The 19637-nt window shown below is 36.4% G+C and overlaps 4 protein-coding genes across 6 annotated transcripts; 2 read left to right on the top strand and 2 right to left on the bottom strand.

The window, feature by feature from the left end:
• Positions 1-36: 36 nt before the first annotated feature.
• Positions 37-4199, bottom strand: LOC118737928 (integrator complex subunit 5). 2 transcript variants are annotated; one of them, XM_036468754.1, is made up of 9 exons: positions 3257-4199; positions 2863-3192; positions 2461-2805; positions 2138-2399; positions 1661-2072; positions 1543-1600; positions 817-1464; positions 621-763; positions 37-559 (listed from the first exon to the last, which is right to left on the bottom strand). In XM_036468754.1, the coding sequence occupies exons 1-9, from the start codon at positions 3828-3830 to the stop codon at positions 266-268; spliced, it is 3066 nt and encodes a 1021-aa protein (XP_036324647.1). In that variant the 5' UTR covers positions 3831-4199; the 3' UTR covers positions 37-265. The 2 variants fall into 2 exon arrangements, with proteins under 2 accessions (XP_036324647.1, XP_036324648.1); XM_036468755.1 differs by lacking the exon at positions 2863-3192 and having other exon boundaries at positions 3257-4197.
• Positions 4200-6199: 2000 nt separating this feature from the next.
• On the top strand, positions 6200-7762 carry LOC118737927 (ATP-dependent (S)-NAD(P)H-hydrate dehydratase). Its single transcript, XM_036468753.1, has one exon. The coding sequence runs from the start codon at positions 6364-6366 to the stop codon at positions 7402-7404; it is 1041 nt and encodes a 346-aa protein (XP_036324646.1). The 5' UTR covers positions 6200-6363; the 3' UTR covers positions 7405-7762.
• Positions 7763-12122: 4360 nt separating this feature from the next.
• LOC118737924 (N-alpha-acetyltransferase 40-like) lies at positions 12123-12992 on the top strand. Its single transcript, XM_036468750.1, has 3 exons — positions 12123-12158; positions 12221-12608; positions 12670-12992. Exons 2-3 carry the CDS (start codon positions 12241-12243, stop codon positions 12899-12901), a joined length of 600 nt encoding a protein of 199 aa, XP_036324643.1. The 5' UTR covers positions 12123-12158; positions 12221-12240; the 3' UTR covers positions 12902-12992.
• LOC118737926 (pterin-4-alpha-carbinolamine dehydratase-like) lies at positions 12989-14211 on the bottom strand. 2 transcript variants are annotated; one of them, XM_036468751.1, is made up of 3 exons: positions 14061-14211; positions 13836-13932; positions 12989-13317 (listed from the first exon to the last, which is right to left on the bottom strand). In XM_036468751.1, exons 1-3 carry the CDS (start codon positions 14150-14152, stop codon positions 13018-13020), a joined length of 489 nt encoding a protein of 162 aa, XP_036324644.1. In that variant the 5' UTR covers positions 14153-14211; the 3' UTR covers positions 12989-13017. The 2 variants fall into 2 exon arrangements, with proteins under 2 accessions (XP_036324644.1, XP_036324645.1); XM_036468752.1 differs by having other exon boundaries at positions 13836-13929; positions 14061-14209.
• Between the last annotated feature and the right edge of the window lie 5426 nt (positions 14212-19637).

Genomic DNA, 19637 nt, shown 5'->3' with positions numbered 1-19637 from the left:
CTACCGACAATACAAAAATTAAATACACTGTCTTCGTTTTTGTTTTAACTGAAAAATTAAAAATCTTATTTATTATGGATTATGTGAATGGTGTAAACCAAATGCCTAGACAGGAAAAATAATTTTTTTTCCACATTTTTAACACTTGAAAAATATAAATAAATAAATTGTTGTAAATGAAAAGTGAAGTTTTTCGCTTGATTTGGGATTGTCCCGATAAAATTACTTTTAAAGCTGTATTTTGAATAACAAGCAGAATATTCAATCACGCCTTAATAATTTCTACCTCTCCTTTACTCATTGCTGATTCCGCTAAGTTGGCTTGAGTAGTATCCGAATCATTCAATTCGGGCATAATGAACATTTGGTAATAATGCTGTCCAAGTTTAGTTAGTTTTTTCTGCATTAAATTGCGTAACGTGTCCACATATTGTGGAGGAGTCCTCGACATATGCGGGTTGCGCCAATGCAAATCATTGTTATCAACATGAAACAGCGCTGGTGAGGGAACGTGATCTTTAAGGTAGTTCCAAACACACTCTTTTAGCAGCAAAGCAATCTGTGAATAAGGAAACCTCAAGTAAACAACGCAAATAATTGCTTCAAAAGCCTATCTTCACCTCCGGTGGTTCAAAATGTTTAATTATTACATGCAAATTGGAAAGCGGTGGCGGTAGCAACTGTCCCATCGCCAACAATTGCAACAGTTTCTTAGTGCAATGCATTAGTTCGTCATTGGGATCGAATGGCTGGAATTTGTTAACTGCAATAAACATTAGTAGTTAGTAGAAATCTAAAACACATTTGCTGCATTACCATTTTTGGCGCGCCATTGGTGCAAGCAAGTGGCGCACATTGCACGCAAGAGTACCGACGAGAAGCATAGCGCCGGCCGATGTGCTGCTATGAAGCCCAGCAATGCCCATAGCACAGGGGATGTGCTAAAGGCACGTCTTATCATTAAATCGCGCTCCATTGTCACTTTCGTGAATTCTTCATCGGGGAACGGCAGGCCATTGTACATAACATCCGTTGAGACCATTTCGACAAGCATTAGTGATATCATCGAATAACCTTCAACAGAATTTTGTTTGTCCGCTACTGTGCAACAAGCATCCAGCGCTTTGAGTAGCAGCGTTTGTGTTTCAGCTGGGCAACCTTTCTGATCTTTTGCTATGCAATCAGAGCGCAATCCTCGACCAATAACTCCGGCATGCAAAACTGTACGATTGGCATTTGGACCTAAGCTGTGACGTTGATTTTGAAGCAATACCATTTCATGTTCGGGTATATCAAGTTGGTTCGCCTCTGGCTCTTCGTATTGACCAAATAGGTAGCCATAATAGAAGAGTGCTCCTTCAACTAACTCGCGTATGCAAGCGCTGCGTGCAGCTTTCCGTGCAGAACATTGGCGGGCTAGCAACAAGTAGGCTCGGTTCACTGCTGCCGAGCGGGATATATGGCCTTTGAAATGTACACACAAAAATGGCAAATTAATTATTTTAAATAATTTTATAAACTAGATAGAAACAGGATATTTACTTTTCTCAGTGAGTGCCAAAAAGAAATATCTAACGCTTAATATTGACAGTTTCAACACCTGTACGGAAAAGGCTTAATTAGTACTAGGTAATATCACCGGAAAGGCGTATATTTCTACCTCTGTGGTACGCATAACTGTGCCTTTTAATCCAGCTTCAATTGTATTGAGCAAATCGATGATGGTATGCGCTAAAATGCGCCGCTTTGTATCCGTTTCTTCTTCTTCGCCATCGTCGGTATCGAAAAGTGGTATTCCGATTATAACTTTCGTATCATTTTCGGCATTGTCTACATCCATTGCTTCCGCGCCGACATCCGCAGCAATGGTTTTTTTCTTTTTTCTTTCACTATTAAACTCGTTATTTTGTTTATTGCTATTTTGTCCTACCTCTTCTTCTAATTTATTCATACGTAGGATGACTTTAGTTACAGTAACCTCTAGAATTTGTAAAATTTTTGGTAGGCAATCGTTGAGCACATTAGGCAGCAAGCTTTGCTTCATATACTGGAATGTATGCCTTTTTTGCATTCTGGGAAGCATGCAACACACAATATTCTACATTTTAATTTAGAACCCGAAAAAATAAATACTCACTTGGTTAGCATATTGAGGTTTTTGAATGTGTTCAGTGCTTCTGATTGATTTTCATTTGCCAAACGTGTGTGTTTAAATTGTTCCTGGAGCAACACAGCTTCCAGCACCATTTGCAGTCCGGGTTTAATGCTTGGAAATTCCACCACGCCACTTTGTCCACCGATAATACGAATTATCGCACCCAAGCCATTAGGATTGGCCAAATAGGATTTTCGTAATAGCTCCGAGATTGTCTGGTAGTAAATGTGTGAATGTTGTGTGGCTAAAAGCGAAGCAGCTGATATGATGTTCACAGAAGGTAATAAAATATGAAAATAACTTACAAACAATCAATAGTAATCGCACTGCCGTTTGCTGTTGAAAAATGTTAGCGTTTAAGCAACTCTTCCAGAGTAAATATTTCGACTCTTCGGTAGCCAAATCATTCATTAGCGGGCACACCGTAGCATTTAGAACAACTTGCTCTAAGTCCTGCATTGTGTATTCTAGAAAATCTTGGCACCAAGCAAATTGTTCAGCCATTTGTGATACAGCAATGAGCACTTGTGCACCATTCGACTTCAAACGCAAAGCCAAACTATTAAGTGAAGGCTGCATTTCCGCAAACATCTTGTTGCTCATCCAAAGGGGTGACTTTTGTATTATAGTTTGGCGTAGATCATCGTTATCTAAAGTAGCAGTGGGTGTTTAAATTTAATAAAAACAATTTTCTTCAAAATACATACACATTTCGAGAAATACAACAACTAGGTTCTGCAACAAAGCATCCGCAAAAGTTGCCATAACCAATAGAAATGGTATTATACATGCATCCAAAGTTTTCTTTGGATTAAAGCCATCTTTTAGGAGATCCGTCAAAGCTTGCTTTAACTCTTGCTCGTGGGCAAAGGATAAATAGTCCAAGATGCCCAACTCAGAATCAAAGCGGCAACGATAATCTTCAGCGAACCGTTTTAGGCTACACTGCAATATTTGCGATATAATGCTTAGGGGAAAGCAGCCACCAAGGCGCGCTACTACCCAGTCAAAACTAAGTGAGTAGCGCTGAAAGGCAGCTGAAATTAAAAATAGTTGTATTAAAAGAAATCTACAGCATTCGGAACATTTTAATAAACAAACCTAGGAGAGTCTCTACGCATGACTCTTTTTCGGTATTGCTAAGTTTACGGAAACTTAAACTAATTAATGTAAGTAGACCACGCATTGCGCCGCAGTTCAGCCAATAATTGCAAGCCGCTACAATGGACATTTTCCTTTTCGTATATTTGTCTGATAATTTCCCCACCAAATCGAGACTCCACGAAGCAATTACTGGACCCCAAGCTGAAGGACCTTTGACAACCAAATTTTCCAAGGCCTCTTGCACTGCTGACCAGCTACTATCCTCAATGACCGTCGGCTGAGTGGGAACATTACTTGTTGAGCTGGATCCACCCCCACCTTGTTTGCCTTGCCTTATTGGCAATCCAGTGGCGTAGTCCACATTCGCATTGGCTACATAATTTTGCACGGCCACTTCTGCTACTAACGAGAAATACTCGAATATAATTTCGCGAGCTGCCGGCAAGTCCTCGAGCAGATGAAAACTGCTGCGCAGCAGTGAGGTGTTTGTGAGCTTCTTTTGATTGCCCCGATGACTCGTTACTGCCTGAACGAATTGCTTTAACTCCACCAGAACATGCTGCTTCAACATCTTTTAATATTTTACCTTTATACTTTCAACTAAACATTAGAAATGTAACAAATCAAGCAAATTGCGAATATATTGCCATTACATGCAGTTTGGAAATAAAAGATGCATCGATGTTTGCGAAACATCGATAGTTCGCCCATAATATTACGTTCTCATTGAGCCATAAAATCGATTTTATGGGAGTTTATCATGATCCAACTACACAAGATCTGACAAGATGAAGCAAAATAAAAAAGTAATTTACTGGCTGACGTTTGTAATTTCGGCGCCATGTTATTTTCTTTGAAAAATTAACAAAGAATATGAAGACGAAGCATAAAGAGAAAATGTAAGCAATTTTGCAGCAAATGTTTGTGCTAACCAAATTATTATTTTGCACGTTTTTTTGCCACCAATCACCGAACACTTCATTTTAATTACATTTGCAAAAAAAAATTATTGAAAATCGCTTAAAAATCACTAAAATACACCACCAACAAAATACACATAAAGAAAGAAGCAAAACAGAAATAGCAAGCTTCAAAATTACGAACGTCACACGCTTTTTTCTCAATTGCTATTACAAATGGCTGCTTCTCAACTCTGCGGTTAAACATCGTTATCGACGTCTTCGACTCCATGCATACAACAGACATTGAGTAACCGGCCCTAAAAGTGATAAATAACCATAACTAAGGGCCGGTCTGGTTAACACTAATCCCCGGTTAAACATAGTTATCGACGTTACCGACTCCCTGTTGTATGCATGGAGTCGTAGGGCCGGTTACTCAATGTCTGGTTAACCCTAATCTACGGTTAAACATATTTATCGACGTATTCGACTCCATGCATACAACAGGTAGTCCGTAACGTCGATAACTATGTTTAACTGGAGATTAGTGTTAACCAGACATTGAGTAACCGGCCCTTATTATAGAAAACGCAACGCGGCGCAACGAGTCACTTTTACTCATGTGAAACAAAATTCGTATTATATAAGAGCGTTCACTCACTTTAGTGACTGTCAGTGAATGTGAGTGAATATGTTTCGTTTTTGGCGCGTTTCTGACGCGAACGCTCATTTTAGCTGTCAAAATATTCACTTGTTTCTGGTGTCGCGTTTGCTGGCTTTATTTCATTTTGATTGCTTGTGTTTGGTTATTTTCTATCGTTTTAATTCTTTTCAATAGTTGTGTTTTCGTAATCTCCAGCAAAAAAATATCCAGTAACTTGCCAGTAACCAAATTTCGGCATATATGTAATACTTCCATATTGATAGTAAGCTAACATCTCAATGTGTAAAGGTATTGGCCCAATGCAGGCTTGCTTTGCTTGCCTCGCTTTGGGAACTGTCAAAAGTTATTTGGAATATACTAAAATGTATGAAGGCTGGCCAAATGGCAGCTTTGCTTCACTTGCTTTAAGCGCCTCAAAGTTTCAAATAGGCAAATGTTTTATTTGAAAGCGTTTCGTAGGCTTTTGACAAAAAGGTATGTTCCAGTTCTAAATCAATTCAAACAAACTGCTGCACACTTTTATGTACACAATTTTTTTTACGTAATTAAAAAAAATTTATATTATATATTCAAAGTTTAATAAAAATGGTTATATGTTTCCATATTTATATTTAACATATCGCTGGCTGAAAAGTTGCTAAGTCCATTTTTACAAATTTTACAGGAACTTTGAATACATTTTGCGTGTTTAAAGCAAAGCAAAACTCCATACGAATCAAAAGGATTCGGTCTTTATTAAAAGATTTCGTATTATTTTGGCCTTATCGGATTTTCGGGGCCTCTTCTGGACTTAGAAAATTTGCCTTTCATTGAATATAAATAAGAAAAAATAAAACAAGTACATTAATCCTTAATTTCTCTTGCTAGCTAGCGATATTTATGATGTCAAACTACTGGTCAGTCGTCTCTTGAAGAATTGCATTTTTTTTTGTTTTTAATAAATGTACCTATAGTTATATATGTATAATTATTATCATTCCTTTGAAATGCATTCAAATTCGCATCAATTGAAAATAAATCTGAAAAGATTGTTTGTATTTTTTTTTAGTTTTCTGGAATTTTGTGGGAAAATTATTCATAGTGTAAGGGAACAGACCTTAATTTTTTAACTACACAGCTGGTAGCTTTGACAGCGTTCCAAGCCGTCATTTGGCCAAACGAGTTTTTGAAGTAAATCAAAGCAAATTAAAGTAAGTAAGGCGTGTAAAGCAAGCCTGCATTGGGCCAGCGCCTTTACAGATTTTGACATTTTATGCCGCCAAAGCAAAAACAAAATACATGTACATTTTTGTTTTTGTACTCCTGCTATCACCTTATATTAATTCGCCTTGATTGATACAAATTAACAAAATTGTATCTCTGCTAAGCTATGTTAACTTGCCGCTCTCAATTTTCGATTCGAGTGGTGAAATTCTAGAGTAATTTTCATAGTTTTTGACAATTCACACGACTATTTGTGATAGCAGCTTTTCTGTATTTAACGTTCTCTGTTTGACAGCAATGAAATCAAGGAGCCTAACAAACGGGAAAACATAGAAATGAACTTGACAAAGCCGATTGGCAACGTGACCAAGCTGAGTTATTATTTATTTACTCATTCGCATCAGAAGATTATCGGTAATTGGCTTGGTGCCAGCTATATTCACAGAACGGCTTATAGTTATAAAATGTCCAAGTTCATAGAAATACCTGTACAGGCTGAAAAGCTGCTGAAGCTAACGCGTTCCACAGTAGTGCCAACATTGAATGCCACAGATGGCGTCAATCAACGTCACAAAGGTCAAGCTGGACGTATTGGTGTCATCGGGGGTTCGCTGGAGTATACGGGTGCACCATATTTCTCAGCCATAAGCGCTATGCGTGTAGGTGCCGACCTGGCTCATGTATTTTGCCAGCGAGATGCAGCGGTTGTCATTAAATCTTACAGTCCAGAATTAATCGTACACCCTTTGCTAGATGCAGATGATGCAGTGGAGCAAATAACGCCGTGGATGGAGCGCCTCCATGTATTGGTGATTGGACCTGGACTAGGACGTGACCCAAAGATACAAAAGACTGCTATACGCCTTATCAAACTATGTAAAGAGCTTAACAAACCACTAGTCATCGATGCGGATGGTTTATTTATACTCAATGAAAATATCGATTTAGTAAACGGATTATGTAACGTCATCTTGACGCCAAACAAAGTCGAATTTCGTCGTCTCTTCACTGAAGATGTGGAGGTCATGAAACAGCGTATGGCACAACTGGGAGATGGTGTGATTGTACTTGAAAAGGGACCGCACGATAAGATCTATATACCAAGCACATCTGAAATCTATACTTTACCGGCTGGAGGTTCTGGACGTCGTTGTGGTGGTCAAGGGGATTTACTATGCGGCTCTATTGCTACATTTTTCCATTGGGCTTTAGAATCTAATCAAGCAAATGCGGCATTTGTAGCTACGTTCGCCGCGTGTTATTTGGTCAAGAAATGCAATGCTGCCGGTTATCAAAAATTGGGTCGCAGTATGTTGGCTAGCGATATGCTTAATGAGATTCCATCGGTATTTCGGAATATCTTCGAAGATCCGTAATGAGTATGAGATTAGGTCTATGAACACCCGTAGATGTTTATGAAAAGCGTTGAGCAAACACCTGTTGATTGCATTTTATTGTTATTTGTTTCCACTTCTTATATTAGTCCAAGTTTTAGATAAGGAATTAATAACGTAAATAAAGAGTCACTCTCACACATGCGCGGTATTGGAAGTGTGGTACAAGGCGGTTCATAACTATACTATGTGCCGCCTTGTACCGCACTTCCAATACCGCGTCTGTTTGAGTGTCACTTAAATATTTATATCTTGATTGGATATTTCCTATGAAAGTAGTTGGCAAATTAAAAGAAGACAATACTCGGAGGTAATAAAATGTATCATCCTAAAAACATTACATTTTTATTTTTTATCATGAAAATTGTTATACATATACATATATCTGTTTAAGAGAATTGTATAATTTAAACCGAAATATGAAATTAATATTTAACCTATTATTTATATGTTTTGCTATAGGCCACGTAAAACATTACACTTTTACTGCTTTATTTACTTTTGCTTCTGTCGATATTTCGCCACAAATATTGACACAGCAAAAGTGTTATACATATTTTATTTAATACTCGGCCTGGAGCCCAAAAATATATTATTAAAATATAATAAACGGCCAATATCAAACATATGTAACTATTTATATGTATGCATGTATAATGAATTGCTATTTCTCCTTAATGTAGTTTATTGATACAAAAATTATCAATATTCGTCGAAGGTGTATTAAACAAGGTGTGATTGACAACTCAGGTATGCTCTTTTTTTTAAGGTACTATTATGCCAAAAAATATAAACAAGCGATTCGAAATTCATACAAAATTTTTTCAATTAGACTTTATAGGATGCTTCTTTTTAGATCAATGTCAAATTCAATCACACTTTGTTGAATAGATTTTGTATTCGTCTATCTAAAAGTCACAAAATGCAGCACCTTAATCGAATTACAGCGTTATAGAGCTAAAATAAATCTTATTCAAAAGTTTTATATATGACAATAAACTTCTTCAGACACTATAACTAGTTGCTAGCCAAAATTATTCAACGTTTATTCATTATTTCTTTATTAAGAACATAAACATGATTCAATAACACGGTGCTACAAAAAGTCATTAAATACACCCGAAACAAAACCTAGTGTACGTTGTAGCTATGGTCGAGGGGGGGTTCTGGCAAAATTTTTTCTAGTTTCACTTTTGTTTCAACATATTTTGATTAAAAGAAAAATACTGATAAAAATAAAATTTTTCATAAAAACAGGGTTGAGATCATGAAATTCCTGCCCGTATTTTGTTTGTAAGTCAAATATGAGTGGCATTGTGCTACTATCATAGCCAACTTATGTACAATAGACGAAAAAATTATAGCCGCACCAAATTTTGACAAGTTTTAAAATATTATTTTTGTTGTTATTTAATTTCGTTTAGTTTTTTATAGTTCGTTCTTTACCAACATATAAATACAAGTTTAAAGGCAGTGTCACACGAATGGGTATTTGCCGAAATTCGGTGAAAATCAATAGAACATCGCAGCATTATACCCATCTTTTGACTACAAAAAAGAAATTTCCCATTTTTTTACCAATAGCCTAATATAAAAATTTACAAATCTGTACAAATGTACCAATCGAGTGACACTGCCTCAAAAATTTTTGCAAAAAAAAAAATTACAAATATCGTTAAAATTTCGAGTTTTTTAATTAAATTCTGAGTATGCAGTTTTGTAGAATAAAGTACACGTTTCAAGTGGGTAAAAATGTCGATTGATTTTTTAGAATTTATTAAAAGTTCGAAATTTGTACGAAAGTTTGTTGATTTTCTTTTAATATTGCACAAATGAGTAGCCCACTTTCAAATAGCGTTATGTGATTTTATAATGGTGAGCCATAAATAAAAAAAAACGTTTACAACAACAAGTAACATCCAAATTGTATATTTATCTTTATTATCTGAAAATTTAGATAAACAAGAGCCTAATAACATTGAAAAACAATATCACAGTGTGGTAGTTTTTGCAAATTTTATATATAAAAATTGAATATATCGAGTTTTTTAACAGTAACTTTTACCCAGCTATCTTTTTTTAATTTTTCGCGTTCGCTCTTCCATGAAGATTGGTCTGCTTCTTTTTTACGACGCCTTCCACTAGGCACCGCAACTACCACGTTTTCTTGCAGTTTTCTAAGTTCATCAGATGGTGGAGACTTTTGAAAGTGTATAAATACATACAAAAGTATTATAGCGATTTTTGCAATAGTAGTTAACATTTGATGCTATTTTTTTCAGAAAATAGAAAGATTTTGCACTGTATTGTTAGTGGACATGAAACTACTTTAAATACTGGTACGTTACTCACCAAAAACTAAGTTAAAAAAAATTTACATAGCGCCTTGCAAGTGGACTACTCAAATTTGGAAACATGGAGATCCACGGGTTTTGTTAAAGAATGAACTATATTTTTATTAAAAAAAAAATAACAAAACACCTACAGACCCTCAAAAGCGGTAACGTAAAATAGCAGTCGTAACTTTACGGCAACGCTTTTAGAGGAAACCAAAGCTTAATTAGGCCTTGTCTCCATAGCTCAGTATATAGTATATATATATAGTAGATATACTGAGCTCCATAGGAAAAGACTGATGTCGTGATAACCATGTCACAAAATATATTTCCAATGGATACCGCCTTTTTTTCATGGGCTGCAATATATATATATGTCAACGCTTAGTCCGCTTTCAGACACGTCAAGTCTTGAAAGCAATTTTTTACGCATTCTCTTTTGTGTTTTCTATTTGCTTCCACAAGTCCTTGGTTCTTAAATGGGAAGCAACGAAAAGATCAAAAGAGACAAGAAAACTTGAAACGAATTGACGGTACGGAGGCATGAACCAAAAATACAAGATCACCTAATCAAAGAAGCAAGAAAAAAGTATATTTCTGAGTGTTTTTGACATCTGCCTAAGAATGAAAACAAACAAAGAAAACGAAAAAGGCGCGGTGATTGAGTGCGATTAAATTGGTATTTATTATAAAATATACAAAGTGAAACTTGATGACAATTAGCAAAAAAAGTTCATAAAATATGGTTTTCATGATTGAAAGTGTTTTACAATCGCATATCATTACCAAGGGTCGATTTTTCAATGCCACCGTTCTGGCCACAAACGTGCACCCACTTTTCACGCAAATTTACGCCTTTTGGCAAACCAAACATACGCAGAAACTTGTTCCGACCACACAGCACTTTATTTTATATCATAAATATGTAATAAACCAAAATTTATAATTAAAATCGCTGCAGAAAACACATTCAATCGCTAAAAAATCACTACGAAGAGGTAGAAGACGATGTAAACAAACCCGAAAAACGTCAAAAACGCTACGAAAACTTTTTTCTGAAAATCGATTACAAATACAACGATGGCTGATTAGGTGATCTGTAGTCGTTGGTTCATGGTACGGAGGTATCTGTACTCTTCCCCACTCTTCCCGCCTCCTTCGCCAACGAACGAGCAGACTTGAAAGCAAGACTTGACGTGTCTGAAAGGGGACTTATTGCTGGACATCTATTGCAGGCAATTTCATGAACCAAAAATACAAGATCACGTTCCCACGACAGTCGGGTCTACGTAACCGGAACGACCCAGATTTATATCTGGCCAAGGACTGTCACTCCAGCAACACTCCCCAAAACTCTATGGGGAACTTGTATGCTGCTACAACAACAACAACAACAACAAGATCACGTAAGAACGCGACGATGTATTTGTAACTGGTTTTGAGAAAAAAGTTTGCGAAAGCGGGTTCGTCAGCTGAGCGTTTGTTTACATCACAAGCACCACCATTTTACACTTTATTTCAAGTAAAGAAGAGTTAATTCAACATGACAACACATTTTAAAGCATTTTGTTGCATCATTTTACCTAAATTGTGCGTTTAAAGTGGCTGACAACAATTTTGGCTAATTTTGGTTTTCGTTGTTTTCTTTGCTTTGTTTACTTTTCCCTCGTTTTCCAGTGAAACAAGATGGCGTAGAACCCGCTAAAAAAAATCGACTTTTTTCACTCTCTTGTTCTTACGTGATCTTGTGTCTTTCGTTCATGGGCAATTTGATAGTTTGACAGCCATATTTTCATTTCAAAGAAAGCGTGCTGGTGGTAACATCGATGAAATTTTAATATTAGCTGCGTTTCTTTATACATTCCGGATAATCCCATTTCACAGCCAGAATAAACAGAATGCGTTTGAAATATACGTTAACATATCATCAGGAACGTTCTAAAGAATAAGTAAACAAAAAAGTTTATTTCAAACGTTCAGAATGAATAAAGAAATACAGCCATTATATCAAAATAAAAATCTGTACCCTATTGGATTATTTATGATTACGTTTTAGGAAATTATTCAGCAAGTTTTTTAAGATTTAAATGGTTTTAAACACCGAAATTTAGAGAATGTTGTCTGGTGGCGTCATGCGGCAAATGCCTATTTCAAGACGTCAAAGTGCCCACACACAAAAACTTACAATCATATTGCTCGTCAAAATGACAGTTGTTAGGCCGTCGGTGTTTGCCTGTGGAGTTCTGCGGTTATCTTGAGATGTGGGTATTTATGGGATATATGTATATACTCGAATATTCGGCATTAGTTTACTCGAGATGGCAACGCTAGATTTCACCTCTGTCTTCCCGCTCAATTGGTCAAAACTTTTTAAGCAAATAGCATCTGTGAAAAGAAAGTGTAAAAATCGCAAGTTTACCGGCATTTATATATAATATTTTAAATATTCGTTTGTATTACAGAAAAATAATTGAAAAAAAAGATGACGAACGCAAATTCTACGACTAATCAACAGAGAAACGTTGAAAATGCAGCTCGGGCTAAGAACCCTTTGGAGTCTGTGCCAGACACGTCCCATTTCACCGCAAAGAATGGCGCAGAATACAAACTATATTGCCGGGCAAAAGGGGACATGGACGCAAAAACATTAAAATGGGCATTTAAGTTGGCGGAGCGGAATGTGAGCCCGTTTTATAAAGCTTTGGAAATGGGGTGGCAGCCAAAGGTAAAACAAAATGACTTGAATAAAAAGTGGGCACGTTATTTAGTAGCAACAGACAAGAGTGGAGAATCGGTGGCATATACCATGTTTCGTTTTGATATGGACTACGGCCATAGCGTGCTTTACTGGTGAGCATACGTGTTTAGTAAAATCGGGGATTTATTAAATGTAGCACATATTTCATTTCAGCTACGAAATGCAGATAGAAAGCAGCTCTCAGCGTCAAGGACTTGGCAAATTTATGATGAATGCACTGGAACAGTGTGCTCGACACTGGCATATGGACAAAGTTGTGTTAACGGTACTGAAAAACAATACCAATGCTACGGCATTCTTTAAAGCTATTGGCTACGGTTTGGATGAGACGTCGCCTGACATATTGGAGAAAGCAGAATATGAGATTCTGAGCAAGTGTATATAAAACATCTTGACTAATTACGATGACGATGTACAAAGTTGGCTTAAGTTTACATTTCTCCTTTATTCTACAACTCTGAATAATTAACAAAATTCTACAATATATATTTCATTACTAAATTAAATTAGGCGTTTGGCCTGTTCCTCCATATATTTTGCGACGCGAATGTCTTTCGCACTAAGACCACCAACATCATGTGTAGACATTGTGACTTGCACCTTATTGTATACGTTGAACCACTCCGGGTGGTGGTTCAGTTTTTCGGCAAGCAGTGCAACACCGGACATAAAACTGAAAGCAGCATTAAAATCCTTAAATAAATATTCTTTGTAAATGGCGTCACGACCATTCACCAGGGACCAGCCAGCATCCAGAAGAGGTTGAAGTAGTTCTGATCGTTCTTGTTCGGTGAGTTTAGTCTGAATATAGAGCATTATATGTAAATATTAAAACATGTTAGTAATGAGGGATATTATTTATTGAAAAACTTGTTAATGATTGTACGATAGAAATTCTATTTTGGGACTCGCAATGTAGAGGACAGATAATTAAATGTTTGAATATTTAATTTTTAAACGGAGATTGAACTTTAGGGCAAACAAGGCAAATATCAATCAATAATCAAATAGGTGCTTGAAGACAATTTTACTTTTTTCGACGAATTAAAAAAATATGTGTATATACATACATATGTAAGTACTTATTACTTCTTAAAGGCCATGAAAATTGTGTATATAGACTTTCACTTTATTAATCACTGTTGCTCTTTAAAGTGACCTCGAGATTCATGACAGATAAAGATTACTAAAAGCGATGTATCTTTTTTTAAATAATAGTCACATCCAGTCACATCCATAATTTTTCGAAATATGTGTGTGTAACAAGTGTTTTTGTACCTCTTATCTTTTTAGATTTATTATCGAGACAATTTACTTACCATTTTTTTCTTTGCTGCTACTTGTTTCTGCGCAATCACTGTTGAGTATTGTCTATAGCTTACAAATCTGCCCGCTTGCACTGCCTTTGGTATACTACTGCAAAGTAATTAAATGGGTTTGTTTAAAACTCGACTTGTTTTATGTACATATATATGTATGTATATGAGCCAAGGCATATTTCATGTGCCTTGATACGAGCTAAACCGAGCCCCAACCCCACATACCTACACGACAATTGATGGTGCCGGCTTAAATAAGTGCAGTCTATCCAGGCGGATAGGTTCCTGATAGCATAGTATTGTTGCTGAGCGCGCATTGTTACATGTTTGAAACTAGGTATTTGTGCGATTGTTGGAAAACATTTTGATACGTTCATACTTGTATTAAATATTTGTTTATTGCTGTCATGGGATTGTAGTGTTTATTATGTACCTGACATTTTGAGAATCAGCTGATTGGAGGAGTTGCCAATAGCTATGATTCCATGATAAAAGTAAAAAAACATCGATTCTGAGATCGATTTATCAATTTTTTTTTAATTTTGGCACAACATCCTGCAAAAAACGGCTGACCATATCGGAAACAAACTATCGATTGTAGGCTCGCATACATATTATTTGCGATCCCGTACGAGTCCGGACTAGTCAGAAATAGTCAGAATCAGTCAGATTTTACTGGAAATCGATCCCGTACTCGGGTCTCTGACTATTGAGAGGACAAAAAAGAGAGTAAATACGGTTCTCTCTCTGTCAGAAGTTACCAGTTTTAGTCCGAGAATTTTTTGCTGGTAATTTCTGGTAAATGTGTCAAACGATCAGCTGTAGTGTGTTTGGCAACCAAATTGTAAACAAAAGAAAAGTGCACTCTGCTAATTCATGTTGAAAAGTATTTAATTACTTGTTTAAGTGGATTCTAATGAATTTGAGGGTATTTTTGGTTATTTACATATGTGAGCTGAGTGTGTTTACATACAAACCAAGCAAAAATTTACAACCAAAATTTGGAGGTTATGTTGAAGTTGACAGAAGTTACAATTTTTTACTAGAAAGCGATCCCGTACTTTTCAGTGGTACTCTCTCGCTCTGAGCGAATTTTTATTTTTTGACAGTTTTACTAGTCCGAGTCCGAGGAATACGGGATTGCACCTATTAGTTGTGTTTTCGTATTCTCCAGCAATAAATATCCAGTAACTTGCCAGTAACCAAATTTCGGAGAGTAAACCAATATTTACTCCCAATATGAAATATGCAAGAAAGAACGAAAACGCAAAACCAGCAAGAAGTTGCTAGTTTTGTGAACAGCTGATTAATTTGTTATTTTTCGATGCAATTTTCTTAGAAAACTAGTGTTTTCCATCTTATTATATATTTAAATAGGTTTATTTTGTCAATTGCAACTCTAAAAGCACCATAAACATTTATTTTCTTAATGTGATTTACGATAAGCATCATGCCATCAGCTGTTTTTCTTACTAGCAAATAGTTGCTAGTAAAAATTTATCCAGTAAAACTTGCAAGTTCAGCTGTCATTTTTGCTCTCAATTTCCCCTCTTTGGCTAGTTTCTTGCAAGATTTTGCATACGAAAACGACATCCAGTAAAAGACCAGTAAAATTAGTACTGGATAGTGCGTACGCGAACAGGGCTATTGTTACGACTATCCCATGATCGAAAGACACAAGATCACGTAAGAACAAGAGAGTGAAAAAAGTCGATTTTTTTTTAGCGGGTTCTACGCCATCTTGTTTCACTGGAAAACGAGGGAAAAGTAAACAAAGCAAAGAAAACAACGAAAACCAAAATTAGCCAAAATTGTTGTCAGCCACTTTAAACGCACAATTTAGGTAAAATGATGCAAAAAAATGCTTTAAAATGTGTTGTCATGTTGAATTAACTCCTCTTTACTTGAATAAAAATGTGAAATAGTGGTGCTTGTGATGTAAACAAACGCTCAGCTGACGAACCGCAAACTTTTTTCTCAAAACCAGTTACAAAAACAACGTCGCGTTCTTACGTGATCTTGTATTTTTGGTTCATGCGACTATCCTTGAAATCTCGAGGAATTTCCCAAATATGCTTCGGTTCGTATCTCTGGATTGTTAAATAAATGCTAACGATGACCAAATTGTAGTACAATTAACTTTATTGTACAACAAAGAATTTACAATACTCGCTAAAAACACTTTACAATACTTGTTAAAGCAATAACAACGCTTCACTAAACTTGTTAACACAATTAAACTTATAGATTGCTTATTCGCAACTCACTTCTCTGCTCACTCTACTTGTAGCTTGCTGACTTGTAACTAACTGCCATCCCTAAATTGGCGCGTCAAGCGCCAAACAACTGTCAAAAAATCCTCATGCCCATACAATTTGTATGAAGCATCCCACAATAACGCGGCGCTAACGCCGAGCAAATGGAATTTTCATTTTTGACAGGGCGTTACGTGTTGAAGTTGGATGCGGAAGACGGAAAGAAAGAGAAAGGACAAAAAAGTGAAAGAGGAAACGAGAATAAAAACGAGAGGATCTGAGAAAACGTCAAAAATTACGACGCGTTGATTTGGGGATAGCGCGCGCTGACACTCGTCGACAATGGATAACGCAACGCTTAGCGCTCCAATTTAGGGACGGCAGTAAGTCACTCCGGTGTCTGGCGCCCTTATATACCTGCGCTCGCACTCATGGCAACTCTAGAACGTTTTGAAGTTCATCGCTCATTCTCTTTCTCTCGCTGTTTGCAGTAGGAGCGTTCCTTATCTCCCAGAAATAAGTTGTGTTTTCGTATTCTCCAGCAAAAAATATCCAGTAACTTGCCAGTAACCAAATTTCGGAGAGTAAGCCAATATTTACTCCCAATGAGTGAAATATGCAAGAAAGTACGAAAACGCAAAACCAGAAAGAAGTTGCTAGTTTTATGAACAGCTGATTAATTTGTTATTTTCCGATGCAATTTTCTTAGAAAACTAGTATTTTCCATCTTATTATAAATTTAAATAGGTTTGTTTTGTCAATTGCAACTCTAAAGGCACCACAAACAATTATTTTATTAATGTGAATAATATTAAGCATCATGCCATCAGCTGTTTTTCTTACTAGCAAATAGTTGTTAGTAAAAATTTATCCAGTAAAAATCTAGTAAAACTTGCAAGTTCAGCTGTCATTTTTGCTCTCACAATTTTCCCTCTTTTGCTAGTTACTTGCAAGTTTTTGCGTACGAAAACGACATCCAGTAAAAAACCAGTAAAATTAGTACTGCATTTACTGGATAGTGCGTACGCGAACAGGGCTATAGTCAGAAAAAGTCCGAAGTAGTCAGATTTAGTCCAAAAAGCGTTCCTTAACTCGGAAATGACAGCTAAAATGAGAGAGCAACACCCAGTGAGAGTCACTCTCATCAGTCCGAAGTAGTCAGATTTAGTCAGAAGAATTTTTTCTGGCAAAATCCTGAAAAGTGTCAAACTCAACTAAATTTAAATTAACGGAAATTAAAGAATACGCCAAAAGTGAGAATAATCTAAAAAGTAAAAAAAGTGAATTGAAATTGGAAGGAGGCAAAAAATAATTGATATAGTAAGTGTTTATTGTGCTTGTGTGAATGTGTTTTGTACATACATTTCCATTCTTATTTGACGTTAGCTTTGTTGTTACCATTCTTCGGACTAAAAATTTGGTTTTTTGCGTTCCTTTACTTTTCCTGTTGTTCTCTTTTAGTGAGCGAATTTTGCTTACGCTCTGGCATTTTTGATACCTTTCAGATTTTAGTCCAAAAAGATAAGTAGTATTCTTCCAACTTGACGTTTCTTTTTGTGGAACATTCTACGGTTGGTTGGTAGGGAGTAAATTGGCAAATTCAACGGAAATTGCACACTGAAATAGTGCAACGGAAATGATGCAATGGAAATGGTGCAACGAAAATGGTTGGGGCTGAAACAAGTGCTTCTACGGTGAGGTCCCTGATAAACCAAAAATTTTCAGGTAAAAGTGTCAACGTTTTTGAAATATTTAAGTTTTTTTTTAATTAAAAAGATGTATTTTCTTTAACTGCATCTACAAACCAGGCTATACTTAGTAAATTTTTTATGTAAAATACTTCCAGATAGTTGCTTCTCCATACTCAAATGCAATGTAGTTAAAATATATTAAGGAACCATCAGAAAATTAGGACTATTTTGGGATTTTTAACTTGTTGATATTTTCTTCCCCAACTTTGACTATCTCTGGTGAAAAAAAATGTACTGAGCTATAACTTTACGTTACATAACAAAATTGCTCATTTAATAAAGATTTCAGAAAGGTGCCACTCTTACTGTTTCGAAAAAAAAGTTATAGCCGCTTTTGTGGGCAAAGGACTGATACACGCTAGAATGCATTTAAATTTAAGTTTCTCTTGTTACTGGCCAATGACATGCTAAATAGTACAAAGGTACATTATTACCTGCTCCTGACATTATTTTATGTTACTTACCGGAATTCGGACTAGAGTCTATAACAAGGGCTATATATATCAATATTTTTTGTGAAGGATGGGTTCTCGTGAAATAAAATAAACATGAGTTGTTTGAAGAAAAACTTATTCATTTATTGAATTGGCGACCTTCTACTCTAATACAAGCTTGGCACCTTTTAAGAAAATACGCTTATGGAGATCTTAAACTAAATTGGGCTATCGCAGCAGCAGCTCCATTTATTAGTTCCGGCAAATGTTCTTCGTTTTGAATTATTTTTGAATAAATTTTGTCCTAAGACAGCCCAAGTCGGAAAAATCGAACGGATTCAGGTCTGGCGATCGAGCAGGCCACGTATCGTCCAATCCATCGGCGAGGATAAGTTTCGTCTAAATTAGCTCTTACTTCACGCCCGTAGTGAGCAGGGCATCCGTACATCTTCTAAAAGAGTTGGATACCGTTCCTGAAGGAACTCTAAATAACTGTGAGAGTTGAGCGTTGGCGGCAGTTCCACAGGTCCCAATATCTGACAATTAAAAATACCGCAATATAAAGTCATTTCGTACTGGTACTGCGAACGATCTTATCTCATTTCGTGAGGATTGTCTATCTGCCAACTGCGAAGGTTATGTAAATTAAAATAACCATCACGTAAGCATGATGATTCATCGCTCCAAATTATTTTATTAAAAAAGTTGGGGTCTGATTCATGCATTCACAACATTTCACTGCAAAATCTAACCCTCGACAGGTAATCTTTTTCTTGTAGATCCTAAACACGTTGAGGGCCGGATGTTCAATGTCTGGTTATCACTACTTGCCGGTTAAAAATCATTATCGACGATTTCGACATCATGCATAGACAATGTAATCGATAAAGCAGTCGTTATATTTAACCAGAGCTTCTACCTCCAATTTGTACTAACCAGACATTGAACAACCGGCCCTGAATGTGGTAGGGATGAAATCGGTGGTTTTTTAAAGCATGTGAACTGAGTTTTTGGTATTCCAGTCCGTCTTTCCATCATTCTCACTGAAGTCGATGGACCTAGTTCCACTTTCTCTAACACAACTTCAACATCTACAGTTGCAGGACGTCCTGTTTCGCCGCCACGCCTTCCAGGTATGCGACCTTAAAAAGTGAAAAATGATAGTTAACAAGCAAGCAAGCAAGAAAGGTGTAAAAATCACTTACATTCATATATTTCTCTATGGGTCCGGGCGAATACTTCACGACCCGGATGCCGACGATTGCGGTACCGCTTTGCATAGAGTCTTTGAGCAGCTCTGGCATTACAGCAAGCTTCACCGTAAATTAGGTCAATAGCCGCATATTCATGCGACGTATACTG

This window comes from Rhagoletis pomonella, unplaced genomic scaffold (assembly GCF_013731165.1).
Source record: "Rhagoletis pomonella isolate Grant_MI unplaced genomic scaffold, Rhpom_1.0 Rhpom_scaffold_00004, whole genome shotgun sequence".
NCBI lineage: Eukaryota > Metazoa > Arthropoda > Insecta > Diptera > Tephritidae > Rhagoletis > Rhagoletis pomonella.
Note: the sequence above shows the minus strand (reverse complement) of the source record. Positions and strands in the feature narration are given on the sequence as shown.